At 44.2% G+C, this 20611-nt stretch overlaps 1 protein-coding gene across 1 annotated transcript in view; it reads left to right on the top strand.

The window, feature by feature from the left end:
- The window catches only part of B4GALT3 (beta-1,4-galactosyltransferase 3), a 38994-nt gene extending 19970 nt beyond the window's left edge, over window positions 1–19024 (top strand). The window contains exons 2-7 of the mRNA XM_040333472.1: window positions 4268–4529; window positions 4807–5042; window positions 7695–7885; window positions 8052–8174; window positions 11273–11377; window positions 17493–19024. Of these exons, the coding sequence (XP_040189406.1) occupies window positions 4274–4529; window positions 4807–5042; window positions 7695–7885; window positions 8052–8174; window positions 11273–11377; window positions 17493–18015 (1434 nt within the window). The 5' untranslated portion in view covers window positions 4268–4273 and the 3' untranslated portion in view covers window positions 18016–19024. The remainder of the gene's footprint in view (window positions 1–4267; window positions 4530–4806; window positions 5043–7694; window positions 7886–8051; window positions 8175–11272; window positions 11378–17492) is intronic.
- The last annotated feature ends 1587 nt before the right edge of the window (window positions 19025–20611 follow it).

Consider the following 20611-nt stretch of genomic DNA (forward strand, 5'->3'; position numbering starts at 1 on the left):
AACATGTTGGGAACTCCATTCTACAGTGCAGTATCCATGAAATTGTATTGAAAACTTACTCGCCTGTAGCTATTGGTCTGTTTGACGCAGGCAGACATCTTTTGACCCAACTAGTGATTCGATCATAATACTCCAAGAGACCTGGAAGGCTCGTACCTCAAATAGGACAGCACCCCCTGAAGAAGCCCTGATGGCTTACGTCTTTGGGTACCTTGTTTTTTGGTCCTTGAATGCTCCCTATGGTCACCTATAGCTCTTGGTCTCTTTGACGCAGGCAGACATCTTTTGACCCAACTAGTGATTCGATCATATTACACCATACTCCAAGAGACCTGGAAGGCTCGTACCTCTAATAGGACGGCACTCCCTGAAAAAGCCTGAAACATGTTGGGAACTCCATTCTACAATGCAGTATCCATGAAATTGTATTGAAAACGTACTCCCCTATAACTCTTAGGTCAAAACATGTCTGCCTGCGTCAAAGAGACCAAAGAGTTATAGGTGAGTACGTTTTCAATACAATTTCATGGATACTGCATTGTAGAATGGAGTTCCCAACATGTTTCGCCCATATTTCAGGCTTCTTCAGGGGGTGCCGTCCTATTAGAGGTACGGGCCTTCCAGTCTCTTGGGAGTATGGTGTATTATGACTGAATCACAGTTAGGTCAAAGAGACCAAGAGTTATAGGTGACCATAGGGAGCATTCAAGGACCAAAAAGGTACCCAGGGACGCAAGCCATCAGGGCTTCTTCAGGGGGTGCCGTCCTATTAGAGGTACAAGCCTTCCAGGTCTCTTGGGAGTATGGTGTATTATGACTGAATCACTAGTTAGGTCAAAACATGTCTGCCTGCGTCAAAGAGACCAAACTAGTGATTCAGTCATAATACACCGTACTACAAGAGACCTGGAAGGCTCGTACCTCTAATAGGATGGCACCCCCTGAAGAAGCCCTGATGGCTTACGTCCCTGGGTACCTTTTTGTTTTTTGGTCCTTGAATGCTCCCTATGGTCACCTATAACTCTTGGTCTCTTTGACTATCTTTTGATAGTGATTTGATCATAATACACCAAGAGACCTGGAAGGCTCGTACCTCTAATAGGACAGCACCCCCTGAAGAAGCCCTGATGGCTTGCGTCCCTGGGTACCTTGTTTTATGGTCACCTATAACTCTTGGTCTCTTTTGACTATCTTTTGATAGCGATTCGATCATAAATACACCATACTCCAAGAGACTGGAAGGCTCGTACCTCTAATAGGACGGCACCCCCTGAAGAAGCCTGAAATATGGGCGAAACGTGTTGGGAACTCCGTTCTACAGTGCTGTATCCAATTTTTTTTTATTCTGTCTTTAAGTTAAACTTTTTATACCATATTCTGAGATGACTGGACCTTATCCTGCACCATAAGCCTAAGTCTCAGCCATGATGTCTCGTAACTATGGAAGACGCAACATCAGCGAGTCCCGTAATCTCAGGAAGTCTCTATAACCACCACTTCTCCATTGTGAACCTCCTTTATCGGCACGTTGATGGACGCAGTAGAAACTCTAAACCAAATTAACTAACATGGAAACAAAGCTCGGCAAACCCATAACCCTTTTATTTGGACGCCATAAACCCGGAGAAACACGCAATCCACCTCTCCGACCCCCTCTAATAGCCCCTCATAAATGGGACCAGTCCGGGCTTTGAGTGCTTGTAAAGGCTTCAGGTACTTGTATAGCCCGTCAATTTACACGGCGCTTTACATAACACTATATTACCAAAAGTATTGGGACGCCTGCCTTAACACCGGCTGGTCCATATACTTCAGGAGGTCAAAGCCCCTCCCCCAAGCAGGTGAGGTGACACCTCCAGAGGTGATTGGCTGGGGATTAGAGTCCAGCCCACAGCCATATCTCTATACATTGAGCTGTGTGAAGTATCACCGGCATTCATTGTATGAGAAAGGTGGTGAGCTGGAAATACCGACCTGCCCCCCCCCCCCAGCAGGAGAAACCACACCGCCCGACATGGTAACGTCTGTTTGCTTTTTCTCTATCCTTTCATTCTCATAGTAAAAAGCTACATTTCTGCATGTTCTTCCCTTTTTTTTTTTTTTTTTTTTTTTTTTACCTTCTTTTTATTATTTTTAACTTTTTTTTTTTGTACATTTTTTTTTTTTTTTTTTTTTTTTATATGCTCTGCTCACCTAGGGGTATTGTGTCATAAAAAGTGGTTTCTGTGTCCTAAGATATGAATTCATTTCACAACCCTGGAGACAGAGAGCCGAGTGTTGTCACCGAGACAGTCCAATCAAATTCTATTATGTCTTTCTTTTTTCTTTTTCTTTTTCTTTTTTTTCTCTTGTTCTCTTGTGCTCTGTCTCTCTCTCGTTCTCTTGTGCTCTCTCTCGTGCTCTCTCTCGTTCTCTCTCTCGTTCTCTTGTGCTCTCTCTCTCGTTCTCTTGTGCTCTCTCTCTTGTTCTCTTGTGCTCTCTCTCTTGTTCTCTTGTGCTCTCTCTCTTGTTCTCTTGTGCTCTCTCTTGTTCTCTTGTGCTCTCTCTCGTTCTCTTGTGCTCTCTCTCTCGTTCTCTTGTGCTCTCTCTCTCGTTCTCTTGTGCTCTCTCTCTCTCTCTCGTTCTCTTGTGCTCTCTCTTGTTCTCTTGTGCTCTCTCTCGTGCTCTCTCTCGTTCTCTTGTGCTCTCTCTCTCTCTCTCGTTCTCTTGTGCTCTCTCTTTCGTTGTGCTGTCTCTCTCCTTCTCTCCGTCTCTCTCCTTCTCTCTCTGTCTCTCTCTCTCTCTCTCTCTCTCTCTCCTCTTGCGCTCTCTCTCCTTCTCTTGCGCGCTCTCTCGAGCTCTCTCTCGTTTTGATCTTGCGCGCGCTCTCTCTCAATCGCTTGTGTTCTCTTTTGCTCTCTCGTTCTTACCCTCGGGCTTGCTCTCTCACTCTCTCGTTCCTTCTCTTTCACTGTCTCTTTCTCTCTCTCTCATTCTCACTCTTTCTCTCGCTTTCCCGCTGTCTGTTTCATTTGCTCTCTCTCTCGCTCTCTCTTGCGCGCTTCTGCGCTCTCTCTTGTTCTCGTTCGCGGTTTCTCTTGTTCTCGTTCGCGGTCTCTCTTGTTCTCTTTCGCGCTCTCTTGTGTTCTCTTTCGCGCTCTCTCTTGTTCTCGCTCTCTCTTGTTCTCGCTCTCTCTTGTTCAATTCAATTCAATTCAATTCAATTCAAATAAGCTTTATTGGCAGGACCAAATACATGTTAGCATTGCCAAAGCAAGGAAAAGGGGGAGGGGGTAATATAAAGGGGAAGGGGGGTAATATAAAGGGGAATGGACATAAGTCTGTGAAAGTCCTCAGGTTTCTCATGTCCCTCTCAGTCTGTGACACACTGTCACATATTGGGCGGCTATCTTCACCATTGGCTCCTCTTCTCCCAGTAGAATTTGGAGTTTCCTCTTCTCTTCTGTAGAGTTGAGGTCCGGGATGAGAGCGGAGAGTCTCTGGAAGTGAGTGTCCCTCACTGATGAGTACTTGGGGCAATGTAACAGGAAGTGTTCCTCATCCTCAGGGACCCCCTGGTTACATTGCTGGCACAGTCTCCTCTCCCTGGGCTTGTATGTCTGTCTTCTCTGTGTTCTCGCTCTCTCTTGTTCTCGCTCTCTCTTGTTCGCGCTCTCTCTTGTTCGCGCTCTCTCTTTTTCGCGCTCTCTTGTTCTCATTTGCGCTCTCTTGTTCTCTTTTGCGCTCTCTTGTTCTCTTTTGCGCGCTCTCTTGTTCTCTTTTGCGCGCTCTCTTGTTCTCTTTCGCGCTCTCTCTTGTTCTCTTTCGCGCTCTCTCTTGTTCTCTTTCGCGCTCTCTCTTGTTCTCTTTCGCGCTCTCTCTTGTTCTCTTTCGCGCTCTCGCTCTCTTTTGCGCTCTCGCTTGTTCTCTTTTGCGCTCTCTCTTGTTCTCGCTTGTGCTCTCGTTCACGCTCTTGTTCTCTTTCACTTTCTCGTTCTCGCTCTCGTTCTCTTTTACGCTCTTGTGCTCTCTCTCCTAATATTAACCCTAATCCTAGCGTCTAACCTAACACAATAAATAAAATAAACCCTACCTGTTACCTTTTTAACCCCCTAACCCTTAAAAAAATATAAAAAAATAATAAAAGAAATGAAAAGGCTGAAATATTGAGCAACAAATGATGAAACGGGTGATATGTTTTTTTATTTATTAGCCAATAGAGAAAAATTGACATTTGGGGGGAAAATACAACTGGTTCATCCCTTTTACTTGTCTGTCCCCCGCACAGGTGAAGATGATCCGCCGGGTTCTGGAGAGGCCTTGCACCCTGGCCATGCTGATTGGCTTCCAGCTTGCCTTCATGATGTACTTCTCGTTCGGCGGCCTGCGCAGCCTCGCCTCCATCTTCGGACGATCGCAGGAGCCGACCTTCGACTACAGCCGTACCCACGACGTCTACACCAACCTCACCCGAATTCAAGCCACGCTCCGTCCTGGGACAATGGAGGGTGGACTGCTGCCGTGGTGCCCGGAGAAATCCCCGTACCTGGGTACGTTTTCCCCAACATGTTTCGCCCGCCGCCACCGCTTTCAGATCTTGGGGGGGTGTGTGCGCGCCATTCCAATACAACCTCCAAATAATCATTACCGTCCAGTCGGCTCGGTGACCTGACTTTTCTCTGCTGCAGTTAGGTAACACAGCCCCGCCCCCCAGACTGTGATTGGACAATTGGAGGACAAGCAGAAGACTTGATGGGGTCATCTTGCTGGTCTTATGTTGAGAAGAGAATGTTTCCGGTTACTAACGGCTCCTCTCTTTCCCTGCAGTGGGTCCGATATCGGTGAAGTTCAGCCAGGTGCCGACCTTCAAGCGGATCCAAGAGAAGAACCATCTGGTGGTACCGGGAGGTATCTACCGACCGCCCAACTGTGTGTCCCGCCATCGCACCGCCGTCATCATCCCGCACAGGAACCGAGAGACCCACCTGAGACACCTACTCTACTTCCTGCACCCCTTCCTGCAGAGACAGCAACTGCACTACGGGATCTACATCATCCACCAGGTGACTCCACCATGTGGACAGCCCCATGGTCCAACTATTGCCCCCTCTCCCCTCCACCATGTGGACAGCCCCATGGTCCAACTATTGCCCCCTCTCCCCTCCACCATGTGGACAGCCCCATGGTCCAATTATTGCCCCCTCTCCCCTCCACCATGTGGACAGCCCCAATGTCCAGTTATTGCCCCCTCTCCCCTCCACCATGTGGACAACCTCATGGGCCAGTTATTACCCCCTCTCCCCTCCACCATGTGGATAGCCCCATGGTCCAATTATTGCCCCCCTCTCCCCTCCACCATGTGGACAGCCCCATGGTCCAATTATTGCCCCCTCTCCCTTCCACCATGTGGACAGCCCCATGGTCCAATTATTACCCCCCCTCTCCCCTCCACCATGTGGACAGCCCCAATGTCCAGTTATTGCCCCCTCTCCCCTCCACCATGTGGACAGCCCCATGGTCCAGTTATTGCCCCCTCTTCCCTCCACCATGTGGACAGCCCCATGGTCCAATTATTGCCCCCTCTCCCCTCCACCATGTGGACAGCCCCAATGTCCAGTTATTGCCCCCTCTCCCCTCCACCATGTGGACAACCTCATGGGCCAGTTATTACCCCCTCTCCCCTCCACCATGTGGATAGCCCCATGGTCCAATTATTGCCCCCTCTCCCCTCCACCATGTGGACAGCCCCATGGTCCAATTATTGCCCCCTCTCCCTTCCACCATGTGGACAGCCCCATGGTCCAATTATTACCCCCCCTCTCCCCTCCACCATGTGGACAGCCCCAATGTCCAGTTATTGCCCCCTCTCCCCTCCACCATGTGGACAACCTCATGGGCCAGTTATTACCCCCTCTCCCCTCCACCATGTGGACAGCCCCATGGTCCTATTGTCGCCCCCTCTCCCCTCCACCATGTGGACAGCCCCATGGTCCAACTATTGCCCCCTCTCCCCTCCACCATGTGAACAACCCCATGGTCCAATTGTCACCCCCTCTCCCCTCCACCATGTGGACAGCCCCATGGTCCAATTATTACCCCCTCTCCCCTCCACCATGTGGACAGCCCCATGGTCCAGTTATTGCTCCCTCTCCCCTCCACCATGTGGACAGCCCCATGGTCCAGTTATTGCCCCCTCTCCCCTCCACCATGTGGACAACCTCATGGTCCAACTATTGCCCCCTCCCCTCCACCATGTGGACAGCCCCATGGTCCAATTATTACACCCTCTCCCCTCCACCATGTGGACAGCCCCATGGTCCAATTATTGCCTCCTCTCCCCTCCACCATGTGGAGGACCCCATGGTCCAATTATTGCCCCCTCTCCCCTCCACCATGTGGACGACCCCATGGCCCAATAATTGCCCCTCTCTTTTCCACCATTTTTGTATAGGCCCAGCTCCTACCCCTCACCCACCAGGTGACGCCACCAATGTGTACAGCCTCGTGGCCCATATTTCTCCATCCCTCCTCTGTTCCCTCCTGTCTACCTGCACCCTCTCTCTCTTTTTCCTTGTTTTCACCCTCACTATCCCTCCAACCACCATTTTCTCTTTCTCCCTCCTTTCCCATTCGCTCTTTTTCCTCCTTGCCCGCTCGCTTTTTTTCCTCTCTCGTTCTCGTTTTCCTCCCTCCTTGCCCTCTCGTTCTCGTTTTCCTCCCTCCTTGCCCTCTCGTTCTCCTCCCACCTTGCCCTCTCGTTCTCGTTTTCGTTTTCCTCCCTCCTTGCCTTCTCGTTTTCCTCCCTCCTTGCCCTCTCGTTCTCTCCCCTCCCTCCTTGCCCTCTCGTTCTCTTTTCGCCCCCTCCTTGCCCTCTCGTTCTCTTTTCGCCCCCTCCTTGCTCGTTCGCTCTTTTTCCTCCTTGCCCGCTCTCACTCTTTTCGCCCCCTCCTTGCCCTCTCGTTCTCTTTTCGCCCCCTCCTTGCCCTCTCGTTCTCTTTTCGCCCCCTCCTTGCTCGTTTGCTCTTTTCCCTCCCTCCTTGCCTGTTCATGCTCTTTTCCCTCCCTCCTTGCCTGTTCATGCTCTTTTCCCTCCCTCCTTGCCCTCTCGTTCTCTTTTCCCTCCCTCCTTGCCCGTTCATGCTCTCTTTTCCCTCCCTCCTTGCCTGCTCGCGCTTCTCTCTCGTACACGCTCGTGTGCGCTCTCTTGTTCTCTCTCGCGCTTCTCTCTCGTACACGCTCGTGTGCGCTCTCTTGTTCTCTCTCGCGCTCTCTTGTTCTCTCTCTCGCGCTCTCTTGTTCTCTCTCTCTCGCGCTCTCTTGTTCTCTTTCGCCCTCTCTTGTTCTCTTTCGCCCTCTCTTGTTCTCTTTCGCCCTCTCTTGTTCTCTCTCGCGCTCTCTTGTTCTCTCTCGCGCTCTCTTGTTCTCTCTCGCGCTCTCTTGTTCTCTCTCGCGCTCTCTTGTTCTCTCTCGCGCTCTCTTGTTCTCTCTCTCTCGCGCTCTCTTGTTCTCTCTCTCTCTCGCGCTCTCTCTCTCTCGCGCTCTCTTGTTCTCTCTCTCTCTCGCGCTCTCTTGTTCTCTCTCTCTCTCGCGCTCTCTTGTTCTCTCTCTCTCTCGCGCTCTCTTGTTCTCTCTCTCTCTCGCGCTCTCTTGTTCTCTTTCCTCGCATCTCTTTAGCTTTCTCTCCCCTCTTCCTCATTGCTCTCCATGTCTCTTAGGCCGGGAACGCCACCTTTAACCGGGCGAAGCTGTTGAACGTCGGTGTGAGGGAGGCGATGCGGGACGAGGACTGGGATTGCCTTTTCCTCCATGACGTGGACCTCATTCCTGAGAACGACCACAACCTGTACGTGTGTGACCCCTGGAACCCCAAACACGCCTCGGTGGCCATGAACAAGTTCCGCTACAGGTCTGATTTCTGGGTGTCTCCTCCGCTCCCCACCCCCGCTCCTTCTGTCCCTCTTCCTCCATCTGTCATCTCCCTCATCTCTTCCTTCATTCTTCCTTCTCACCATCTGCTCATCCATCGCTTCCCCCGCCTGGATTCTTCTGTTCATTCTTCTCTCCCTCCGCAGCCTCCCATACCCGCAGTATTTCGGGGGGGTCTCCGCTCTCACCCCAGAACAATACATGAAGATGAATGGATTTCCCAATGAATATTGGGGGTGGGGAGGAGAAGACGATGACATTGCCACAAGGTAAGAGAAAGACACAGGTCCTCTTTACTTATCCCCCCCCCCATTGTCCAGACCTTTTACATCCCATGTTCATCCGTTTTCTGGGTCTGTACCCCCGCTGTGCCCCATTATGAGGGGTTCCCACCATCCCTATGCTGAGTTCCCGGGTCTGTACACCTGCTGTGCCCCATTATGAGGGGTTCCCACCATCCCTGTGCCAAGTTCCTGGGTCTGTGCCCATTATGAGGGGTTCCCACCATCCCTGTGCCAAGTTCCCGGGTCTGTGCCCATTATGAGGGGTTCCCGGGTCTGTGCCCATTATGAAGGGTTCCCATCATCCCTGTGCTGAGTTCCCGGGTCTGTACACCCGCTGTGCCCATTATGAGGGGTTCCCACCATCCCTGTGCTGAGTTCCCGGGTCTGTACACCCGCTGTGCCCATTATGAGGGGTTCCCACCATCCCTGTGCTGAGTTCCCGGGTCTGTACCCCCGCTGTGCCCATTATGAGGGGTTCCCACCATCCCTGTGCTGAGTTCCCGGGTCTGTACACCCGCTGTGCCCATTATGAGGGGTTCCCACCATCCCTGTGCTGAGTTCCCGGGTCTGTACACCCGCTGTGCTCATTATGAGGGGTTCCCACCATCCCTGTACTGAGTTCCCGGGTCTGTACACCCGCTGTGCCCATTATGAGGGGTTCCCACCATCCCTGTGCTGAGTTCCCGGGTCTGTACACCCACTGTGCCCATTATGAGTTTTTTTTTTTTTTTTAACACATCCTGTTGCGGTATTTGCTTCTTCCTGAACTCTTTCTCTCATTGTGTAACCATTTTTAATTTTGTTTTGCATTTGATTTATTTCCTGCCGTCATCCCGGGTCTCCTGTATCCACGTCTGCGCTACGAACTGCCCGTGTCCCCCCCCCCCCACACACAACTGCCAATCGGAGTTCAGTCCCTGTCTCTTGATTGATTGGCTGGCTGCAGGGTAGCCCAGGCAGTTCTTATTTCAGGCGGGGGTGGTGCAGGAGGGCGGATGTTGGTTATGTGTGTGTTCCGTCTCATCTCTCTCTCTCTTTCTCTCCACGCTCTCGCATGTTGTCACTCCGGGATCTGCATGTCCGTCCCTCTGGCTGCCATTATGTCTCTAACGCTGTGCGCTTTTCTCACTGTCTTTCCTCTAAGCAGGTGACCAGAGCAGGTAGGTGACCGACTTACCGAGGGGCTTCAGATTTATAGTCCGGACTGGGGTCGGGGTCTCATTCTGCCTATCATTTGTTCCCTTTTCTTTTCCCCTTATTTTATAACATGTAATGTCATCATAGGCCTGTGCACAGGGTGTGCCGGGGGTGTGTGGCCTGTGCACAGGGTGTGCCGGGGGTGTGGCCTGTGCACAGGGTGTGCCGGGGGTGTGTGGCCTGTGCACAGGGTGTGCCGGGGGTGTGTGGCCTGTGCACAGGGTGTGCCGGGGGTGTGTGGCCTGTGCACAGGGTGTGCCGGGGGTGTGTGGCCTGTGCACAGGGTGTGCCGGGGGTGTGTGGCCTGTGCACAGGGTGTGTCGGTGGTGTGCAACTCTCCCCCAGACTAGGTAGTCTGGGGGAGTGGGCGGTCCTAGGTAGGATGTACAGTATTTGATCCCCTGCTGATTTTGTACATTTGCCCCACTGACAAACATACAAAATCAGCAGGGGGGTGGTAGGTACCACCCCCATTATTATTAATTTTATTTTTTATTTATTTTTTATAATTATTATTCTTCATTTGTTTATAATTGCATTTTTATTAAATTTATAAAAAAAAAAAATGAATAATAATTTAACAAAAAATGTTTTATATCTTTTTATAGTCAGATATTTTTGTGTAGGGCAAACATAAAATGTTATACTCTGCCCTACACAAAAATATCTCACTATAAAAAAAAAATATTATTCTTCATTTGTTTATAATTTTATTTTTATTAAATTATAAAAAAAAAAAAGAATAATAATTTTTTTTTTAAATGTGTGTTATATCTTTTTATAGTCAGATATTCTTGTGTAGGGCATAGTATAAAATGTAATCCTCTGCCCTACACACAAACATATGTTACATATGTTTGTGTGTAGGGCAGAGTATAACATTTGGATGCAATTTTATACTATTCCCTACACAAAAATATAAATTCCCTATACAAAGATATAAAAAAAAAAAAAATATTAATAATAATAATACATTTTTTATATCTTTTTATAGGGAATTTATATTTTTGTGTAGGGCATAGTATAAAATTGAATCCAAAATTGTATACTCTGCCCTACACAAAAACACCTGACTATAAAAAGATATAAAAATAAATAAAATAAAAAAATGTGTTGTTGTTATTCTTATTAATTTATTTTCATTTTATTTTTATTATAATTAAACATATAAAAAAAGATAAAATGAAGAAGAAGAATTAAAAAATATATTATTCTTCTTCATTTTATATTTTTAATTATAATAAAATGAAAATAAAATAATAATATTTTATTTTCATTTTATTATAATGAAGAAGAAGAATAATAATTTTTTTTTAATTATTATTCTTCTTCATGTTATCTTTTTTTTTATATGTTTAACATGAAGAAGAAGAATAATAATTGAAAAAAAAATTATTATTATTATTATTCTTCTTCATTTTTAATTATAATAAAATGAAAATAAAAATATTATTATTTTATTTTCATTTTATTATAATTAAAAATATAAAATGAAGAAGAATAATATTTTTTTTTATTATTATTATTCTTCTTCATTTTATCTTTTTTTATATGTTTAATTATAATAAAAATAAAATGAAAATAAATTAATAATATATTGTTTTATTTATTTTTATATCTTTTTATAGTCGGGTGTTTTTGTGTAGGGCAGAGTATACAATTTTGGATTCAAGGGATTCTGAACTCCTAACAGACAGTTTGTGGTTCTCGGGTGATAACTGTCACTTCTGTCCCCCCCCCCCCCCCAGTATTGATGGCACATCGGTATCTCTATTGCACAATGGAAGAGTACAGCTCTATATATAACCTGCGTTGTTATCTCGTATGAAGTTCCCTGACCTCCCAGGCGTTTGTATTGCCGCCATTAACCCCGCGTGTCTCTCCAGGGTGCGGCTGGCCGGGATGAAGATTAGTCGCCCGCCGGTATCGGTCGGACATTACAAGATGGTGAAGCACAAGGGAGACCGAGGCAACGAAGAAAACCCGCACAGGTAAGGATGAGGGGGAGGGGCGTCACAATTTAATTTATATGAGGCTCGGTTCACATTATATGCGAATTGGATGCGTTTTTATTTATCCAACATTTCCAGAATTCGCCCCTCCCTGACCAACGACACCACAAAACAACTTCTTCACTCCTGTGGTTATTTCCCACCTCGCCTACTGCAACTTCTTCCTCAGGGGCTGACCTTTCCATAGGCTCCTCCCCCTTCAGTCTATTATGAATGCTGCTGCTAGACTCATACACCTCACTAACCAATCCGTGATCGCTGCTCCTCTCTGCCAATCCCTTCACTGGCTTCTCCTACCCCACCGTATAAAATACCAACCACAACATCCCCCCCCCCCCCCCGCTACATCACCAACCGCCTCTGCAGAGATCACCCAAATTGTCCTCTTCTCCCAGGACCTCCTGCTCTATAGCGCCCTTGTTACCTCCTCCAATGCTCTTCTCCAGAGCCTCTTCCATCCTCTGGAACTCCCTGCCCAAAGTCAGCCCCTACCCTCTCCTCCAGGACTTCTCCAGAGCCTCTTCCATCCCCTGGAACTTCCTTCCCCAGGTCAGCCACTACCCTCTCCTCCCATGCTCTTCTCCAGAGCCTCTTCCATCCCCTGGAACTCCCTGCCCCAGGTCAGCCCCTACACGCTCCTCCAGAGCCTCTTCCATCCCCTGGAACTCCCTGCCCCAGGTCAGCCCCTACACGCTCCTCCAGAGCCTCTTCCATCCCCTGGAACTTCCTGCCCCAGGTCAGCCACTACCCTCTCCTCCAGGACTTCTCCAGAACCTCTTCTATCCTCCGGAACTCCCAGCCCCAGGTCAGCCACTACCCTCTCCTCCAGAGCCTCTTCTATCCCCTGGAACTCCCAGCCCCAGGTCAGCCACTACCCTCTCCTCCAGAGCCTCTTCTATCCTCCGGAACTCCCAGCCCCAGGTCAGCCCATACACTCTCCTCCAGGACTTCTCCAGAGCCTCTTCCATCCCCCTGGAACTTCCCTGCCCCAGGTCAGCCCATACACTCTCCTCCAGGACTTCTCCAGAGCCTCTTCTATCCCCTGGAACTCCCTGCCCCAGGTCAGCCCCTACACTCTCCTCCAGGACTTCTCCAGAGCCTCTTCTATCCCCTGGAACTCCCTGCCCCAGGTCAGCCCCTACACTCTCCTCCAGCATTTCTCCATAGCCTCTTCCATCCCCTGGAACTCCCTGCCCCAGGTCAGCCCCTACACTCTCCTCCAGGACTTCTCCAGAGCCTCTCCCATCCTCTGGAACTCCCTGCCCCAGGTCAGCCCGTACACTCTCCTCCAGAGCCTCTCCCATCCTCTGGAACTCCCTGCCCCAGGTCAGCCCCTACACTCTCCTCCCAGGACTTTTCTAGAGCCTCTTCCATCCCCTGGAACTCCCTGCCCCAGGTCAGTCCCTACCCTGTCCCCCTTTAGGCGATCCCTGAAAACTCACTTATTCAGGGAAGCCTATCCCACCTCCACCTAAGAACTGTACCCGAGTTCCCTCACAGCTATTACCCTTTTTGTACCACCTCCCCCCTCCCTTTTAGATTGTAAGCTCCATCAGCAGGGCCCTCCTATTCCTTCTGTATGCCCCCCCCCCCCTCTACATTGTAAAGTTGCTACGCAAACTGTTAGCGCAATCTAAATCCTGTGTAGTAGTAATAAATATTTTTTTATTTTTATATAATTTTTTTAGATGATAAAATATTGTTTATTGTTTATTTATCATTTTTATTGGTCAGTATATAATGTTATCTATATATGTGTAGTGGTAGTAATAATAATAAATAGAATGTATTTATTATACAATGTTTTAGATGATAAATATATAATAAATTATTTAAAATTATATATTGATCAATAAAGATGTATATATCATTGTTAAAACAAAATTATATATATATATTTTTAATAATAATAAACTATATAGTGTGTGTGTGTGTGTGTGTATATGTATGTGTGTGTATATATATATATATATATATATATATATATATATATATACATATATATATATATTACACTTTTATCTATTAAGATATAGTTTATTATTTAAAAAAAAAAATATATATATATATATATATATTTTATTATTTTTTTTTAAATAATAATCATCGAAAAAATTGTATAATAAATAAATTCTATTTATTATTATTATTATTATTATTATTACTACCACTACACAGGATTTATACGGCGCCAACAGTTTGCGCAGCGCTTTACAATGTTGGGGCAGAAAGTACGGTTCCAATACAATTTAATACAGGAGGAATCGGAGGGCCCTGATCATTAGAGCTTACAATCTAAGAGGGAGGGTCAAATGATACAAAAGGTAATAAGTGTGGGGGATGGGCTGATGGGGAAAAAAAAAAAAGTACAGTTGTTCGGTGGATGCAGAATAGGTTTCTCTGAAGAGAAATGGTTTCAGGGATCATGTAATAATAAAAAAAAATGTTTAATATTTTTTTTCATTATATGAAATTATATATTCTACCTTTTTTTTTTTTATATTATACATTTTATTGTATGAAATGATATATTATACATTTTATTATTGTATGAAATGATATATTATACATTTTTTTTACATTTTATTATTGTATGAAATGATATATTATACATTTTTTTTACATTTTATTATTGTATGAAATTATATATTATACACTTTTTTTTACATTTTATTATTGTATGAAATGATATATTATACATTTTTTATATTATACATTTTATTATTGTATGAAATTTATATATTTTACATTTTATTATTGTATGAAATGATATATTATACATTTTTTATATTATACATTTTATTATTGTATGAAATTTATATATTTTACATTTTATTATTGTATGAAATTATATATTATACATTTTTTATATTATACATTTTATTATATGAAATTGTATAAATATAAAACATTTATAATTTCATATAATAAAATGTATAATATATAATTTCATACAATAATAAAATGTAAAATATAAAAAAATGTATAATATATAATTTCATACAATAAAATGTATATTATACATTTTATTGTATGAAATTATATATTATACCTTTTTTTTATATTATACATTTTATTGTATGAAATTATATATTATACCTTTTTTTTATAATATAAAAAAAAGGTATAATATATAATTTCATACAATAAAATATATAATATAAAAAAAGGTATAATATATAATTTCATACATTTTTTTTTTATATTTTACATTTTATTATTGTATGAAATTATATATTATAAATTTTTTTTATATTTTACATTATTGTATGAAATTATATATTATACATTTTATCATTTCATATAATAAAATGTATAATATATAATTTCATACAATAATGTAAAATATAAAAAAATGTATAATATATAATTTCATACAATAATAAAATGTAAAATATAAAAAAATGTATAATATATAATTTCATACAATAAAATGTATAATATATAATTTCATACAATAATGTAAAATATAAAAAAGGTATAATATATAATTTCATACAATAATAAAATGTAGAATATAAAAAATGTATAATATATAATTTCATATAATAATAAAATGTATAAATATAAAAAAATTATAATTTCATCCAATAATAATGTATAATATATATTTTATTATATGAAATGATATATTATACATTTTTTTTTATATTTTACATTTTATTATTGTATGAAATTATACATTTTTTATATTCTACATTTTATTATTGTATAAAATTATATATTATACATTTTTTTTTTAATATTATAGATTTTATTATAAAAAAAAATGTAATATTTAAATTTCATATAATAATAAAATGTATAATATAAAAAAAGTTATAATTTCATACAATAATAAAATGTATAATATATAATAAAATGTATAATATATAAGATGTATAATATATAATTTCATATAATAATCATACATTTTATTATTGTATGAAATGTATATATTATTTAAAAAAAAAAAAATAGTTTCTCCTTTTTTATAATACGATGACAATCATTAATGTGTATTTTTTTTATATCTGTATATTAATAAAACAAACATATTTTGCATGCCGAGGTTCTAGGAGTATTCCCGGAACTCCAGTGTGTTTTTATATTTTTATAGAAGGTATATAAATAAAACAAAACATATTTGTGATTGTCACCACATGATAAAGCATATAATTATAAATGACTACAAAATCCAATTCTGGTGACCGGCCCAGAGAGGATTATGGGATGGGAAGGTTGCGGATCTGGTTCAGCGGGAGAGTGGAGGATTCTGGGTAATCTGTCCTACCAGGAAAACATAAAGTCTCTCTAAATGAGAGAAAACCGAATATTTCTTCATACATTTTAGAAGGATGTCCGGTGGAGCCGGTGTTACTGTACAACAGCGACACCTGCAGGACGTAGGAGGGAACTACAGTGTCTCAAATTAATCCTCCCCCCACATCAGTCTCTGTACAGAGGAGCTTACACTCTAATGTCCCCTCCCCCCCACAGTCACATCAGTCTCTGTACAGAGGAGCTTACACTCTAATGTCCCCTCCCCCACAGTCACATCAGTCTCTGTACAGAGGAGCTTACACTCTAATGTCCCCTCCCCCCACAGTCACATCAGTCTCTGTACAGAGGAGCTTACACTCTAATGTCCCCTCCCCCCCACAGTCACATCAGTCTCTGTACAGAGGAGCTTACACTCTAATGTCCCCTCCCCCCCCCACAGTCACATCAGTCTCTGTACAGAGGAGCTTACACTCTAATGTCCCCTCCCCCCCACACATCACATCAGTCTCTGTACAGAGGAGCTTACACTCTAATGTCCCCTCCCCCCCACACATCACATCAGTCTCTGTACAGAGGAGTTTACACTCTAATGTCCCCTCCCCCCACAGTCACATCAGTCTCTGTACAGAGGAGCTTACACTCTAATGTCCCCCCCCCCACAGTCACATCAGTCTCTGTACAGAGGAGCTTACACTCTAATGTCCCCTCCCCCCCCCACAGTCACATCAGTCTCTGTACAGAGGAGCTTACACTCTAATGTCCCCTCCCCCCCACACAGTCACATCAGTCTCTGTACAGAGGAGCTTACACTCTAATGTCCCCTCCCCCCCCCCACAGTCACATCAGTCTCTGTACAGAGGAGCTTACACTCTAATGTCCCCTCCCCCCCACATCACATCAGTCTCTGTACAGAGGAGCTTACACTCTAATGTCCCCTCCCCCCACAGTCACTATACAGAGGAGCTTACACTCTAATGTCCCCTCCCCCCCACAGTCACATCAGTCTCTGTACAGAGGAGCTTACACTCTAATGTCCCCTCCCCCCACAGTCACATCAGTCTCTGTACAGAGGAGCTTACACTCTAATGTCCCCTCCCCCCACAGTCACATCAGTCTCTGTACAGAGGAGCTTACACTCCAATGTCCCCTCCCCCCCCCCACAGTCACATCAGTCTCTGTACAGAGGAGCTTACACTCTAATGTCCCCTCCCCCCACAGTCACATCAGTCTCTGTACAGAGGAGCTTACACTCTAATGTCCCCTCCCCCCACAGTCACATCAGTCTCTGTACAGAGGAGCTTACACTCTGTCCCCTCCCCCCACATCACATCAGTCTCTGTACAGAGGAGCTTACACTCTAATGTCCCCTCCTCCCCACAGTCATATCAGTCTCTGTACAGAGGAGCTTACACTCTAATGTCCCCCCCCCCACAGTCACATCAGTCTCTGTACAGAGGAGCTTACACTCTGTCCCCTCCCCCCACAGTCACATCAGTCTCTGTACAGAGGAGCTTACACTCTAATGTCCCCTCCCCCCACATCACATCAGTCTCTGTACAGAGGAGCTTACACTCTAATGTCCCCCTCCCCCCACAGTCACATCAGTCTCTGTACAGAGGAGCTTACACTCTAATGTCCTCTCCCCCCCAGTCGCACACCATTATTGTGCTGGGGAGGAGGGGATAAAGTGTAACCCCCCCCCCCCCCCATGTGTGTGTCGGGCAGTTGGCGATCTGGGAGGACCATAACTATCCTTCAGTAGGCGGCCATCTTTTCTGAAGTCCTATTTGGCGTTCTGTGCGATCCGTTAAGCCGTTTTTTGTCCCCGCAGGTTCGACTTGCTGATCCGCACCCAACGAATGTGGACTCAGGACGGTATGAACTCTCTATCCTACACCCTGCTGTCTAAAGACCTGGAGCCCCTCTACACCAACATCACCGCGGACATCGGCCAGGACCCCCGTTCCCAGAAGCCGCTGCGGACGCGCGGTCCCACCCCTCCGCCGTCTCAGCCCCATAGCAACGCGACCACCAACGCGAGGGGGAAGCTCACCGTGGTCGTCCAGTCATCCCTTCTCAACACCTCCATCGCTCTGGACAACACCAATAAGGTAACGTCCGCCCTTGGAAAGGATCCAAAAAGACTCAAGGGACCCGGAGCCACGGGAGGTCCAAGCAAAGCCGAGGAGGAGGAGGAGGTCCATGCTGCCGAAAATCCCGTCTCGCGCCTACCGCAAGAGGCCCCTAAAAAGAGAAGGCCCCGGAACCTCAAACTGGAGCCACAGAAAGCAGAGAACCAAACGTCTCGGAGTCGGCCTCCGACGCTCGCCAAGAAGAACCCAACGCAGCTTTGAGAATTGCTTGACTACCGCCGGTTGCTGGCAACTTGAGTGAAGACCAGCTGGGTGACGCGTCTTTGCCTTGGCGTGGATGGGTTAAAGCCAAGGGATTTGAGACCACCTTTTCCCCGGGGGCTTCAAGAAGCGTGCGGTCTCGGGAACCTGAGCTGTCTGGACGACGGCAGGACTTGGGTTCAAGGTCTGATTTTTCTCTCTCTTTTTACGGGGGGACTTAGACTTTTTCTCGTGGAGTCCCCTTTGTGTTTCAGAGCCTTGAGCGTGCGAGGAAGCTGGTTGGCTACGCCTCCTGGCGGGCCGAAGCTCCTCCTTTGCCGACGAGAAGACCACACACTCCCTTTCTGTGCAAGGAAGTTTTCTGGTTTCACTGTGAAAACGGCCAATGACTGAACCCGCTGCCTTGTTAACTCCACCCTGCAGACCCCCGGGTGGTATTGCCTCCTGAACAGTAGGGGGCGGTGTTGTACATAAATTAAAGGGAACCTGTTGGGGGTAGAAATGTGGAAGCTGACATGCCTAATTGCCTATTGGCTAACGGGGAGTGGTGGGGCTCTGGAGTTGGGAGGACCCGATTGGTTTTGAATTGTTTTGTCGAAGTGGCAGCTCTTGAGTATATTGAGTTGAGAAGGTATCTTGATATAGCGCGGTCTTACGCCGAAGGGTCCCAATACGTACGCCATATAGACAAATCATTTTATTATCGAACAACTTTGATGGTTATACTTTTTTGCAAAACCATTATTTTTTTCTCCTGATGAAGAGTAGATTTACGAAACACGTTGAGCATAGCCTAGCTACTCGTGGAGTTCTCTAATATTGTTGGAAGCCAATCGTAAATCTTTACTTCATCAGGAGAAAAACATTTATGGTTATACAAATAATAAAAAAAAGTGTGCAACCATAAATGGTTTTCTCCTGATGATGAAGTAAAGATTTACAAAACGAGTTAAGCGTAACCTAGCTACTCATGGAGTTCTCGAATATTGGAAACCATGATCAGGTCTTGGGGGAAGTAAACCTATTTTATTAACACTTTCTATTTGAATAACCATAAATGGTTTTCTCCTGATAAAATAGAGATTTATGAAACACGTTGACCATAGAATTCTCAAATTGTTGGAAGCCAATCGTAAATCTTTACTTCATCAAGAGAAAAACATTTATGGTTCTACAAATAATAATAAAAAAAAGTGTGTAACAATAAATGGTTTTCTTCTGATGATGAAGTAAAGATTTATGAAACACGTTAAGTGTAACCTAGCTACTCATGGAGTTCTCAAATATTGGAAACCATGATCAGATCTTGGGGGAAGTAATCTTATTGTTTTATCAACACTTTCTATTTGTATAACCATAAAATGGTTTTCTCCTGATAAAGTAGAGATTTATGAAACACGTTGAGCATGGAATTCTCAAATATTGTTGGAAACCATGATAAGATCTTGGCAGTAAACCAATTTTTTTTTATCAACGCTTTTTCTATTTGTATAACCATAAATGTTTTTTTACTCCTGATGAAGAAAGATTTACGAAACACGGTGAGCATAGCCTAGCTACTCATGGAGTTCTTGAATATTGTTGGAAGCCAATCGTAAATCTTTACTTCATCAGGAGTAAAACATTTATGGATATACAAATAAAATGTTGTGTAACCATAAATGGTTTTCTCCTCCTGATGATGTAAAGATTTATGAAACACGTCAAGCGTAACCTAGCTACTCATGGAGTTCTCGAATATTGGAAACCATGATCAGGTCTTGGGGGAAGTAAACCTATTGTTTTATCTTCACTTTTTCTATTTGTATAACCCAGTGTTTCTCAACTCCAGTCCTCAGGGCGCACCAACAGGTGATGTTTTCAGGATTTCCCTCAGATGAAACTGCTGTGGTAATTACTAAGGCAGTGAAACTGATAGAATCACCTGTGCAAAATAATGGAAAGCCTGAAAACAAGACCTGTTGGTGCGCCTTGAGGACTGGAGTTGAGAAACACTGGTATAACCATAAATGGTTTTCTCCTGATAAAATAGAGATTTATGAAACACGTTGACCATGGTATTCTCAAATATTGTTGGAAGCCATGATCAGATCTTGGAAGTAAACCAATTTTTTTTTTTATCAACACTTTTTCTATTTGTATAACCATAAATGTTTTTCTCCTGATGAAGAGTAGATTTACGAAACACGTTGATCATAACCTAGCTACTCATGGAATTCTCGAATATTGTTGGAAGCCAATCGTAAATCTTTACTTCATCAGGAGAAAAACATTTATGGTTATACAAATAAAATGTTGTGTAACCATAAATGGTTTTCTCCTGATAAAATAGAGATTTATGAAACACGTTGACCATGGAATTCTCATATTGTTGGAAACCATGATCAGATCTTGGAAGTAAACCAATTTCTTTTTTTTTTATCAACACTTTTTTTCTATTGAAGAAAGATTTACGAAACACGTTGAGCCTAGCTACTCATGGAGTTCTCGAATATTGTTGGAAGCCAATCGTAAATCTCTACTTCATCAGGAGAAAAACATTTATGGTTACACAAATAGAAAAAGTGTTGATTAAAAAAAAAAAATTGGTTTACTT

This window comes from Rana temporaria, chromosome 13 (genome assembly GCF_905171775.1).
Source record: "Rana temporaria chromosome 13, aRanTem1.1, whole genome shotgun sequence".
Taxonomy (NCBI): Eukaryota; Metazoa; Chordata; class Amphibia; order Anura; family Ranidae; genus Rana; species Rana temporaria.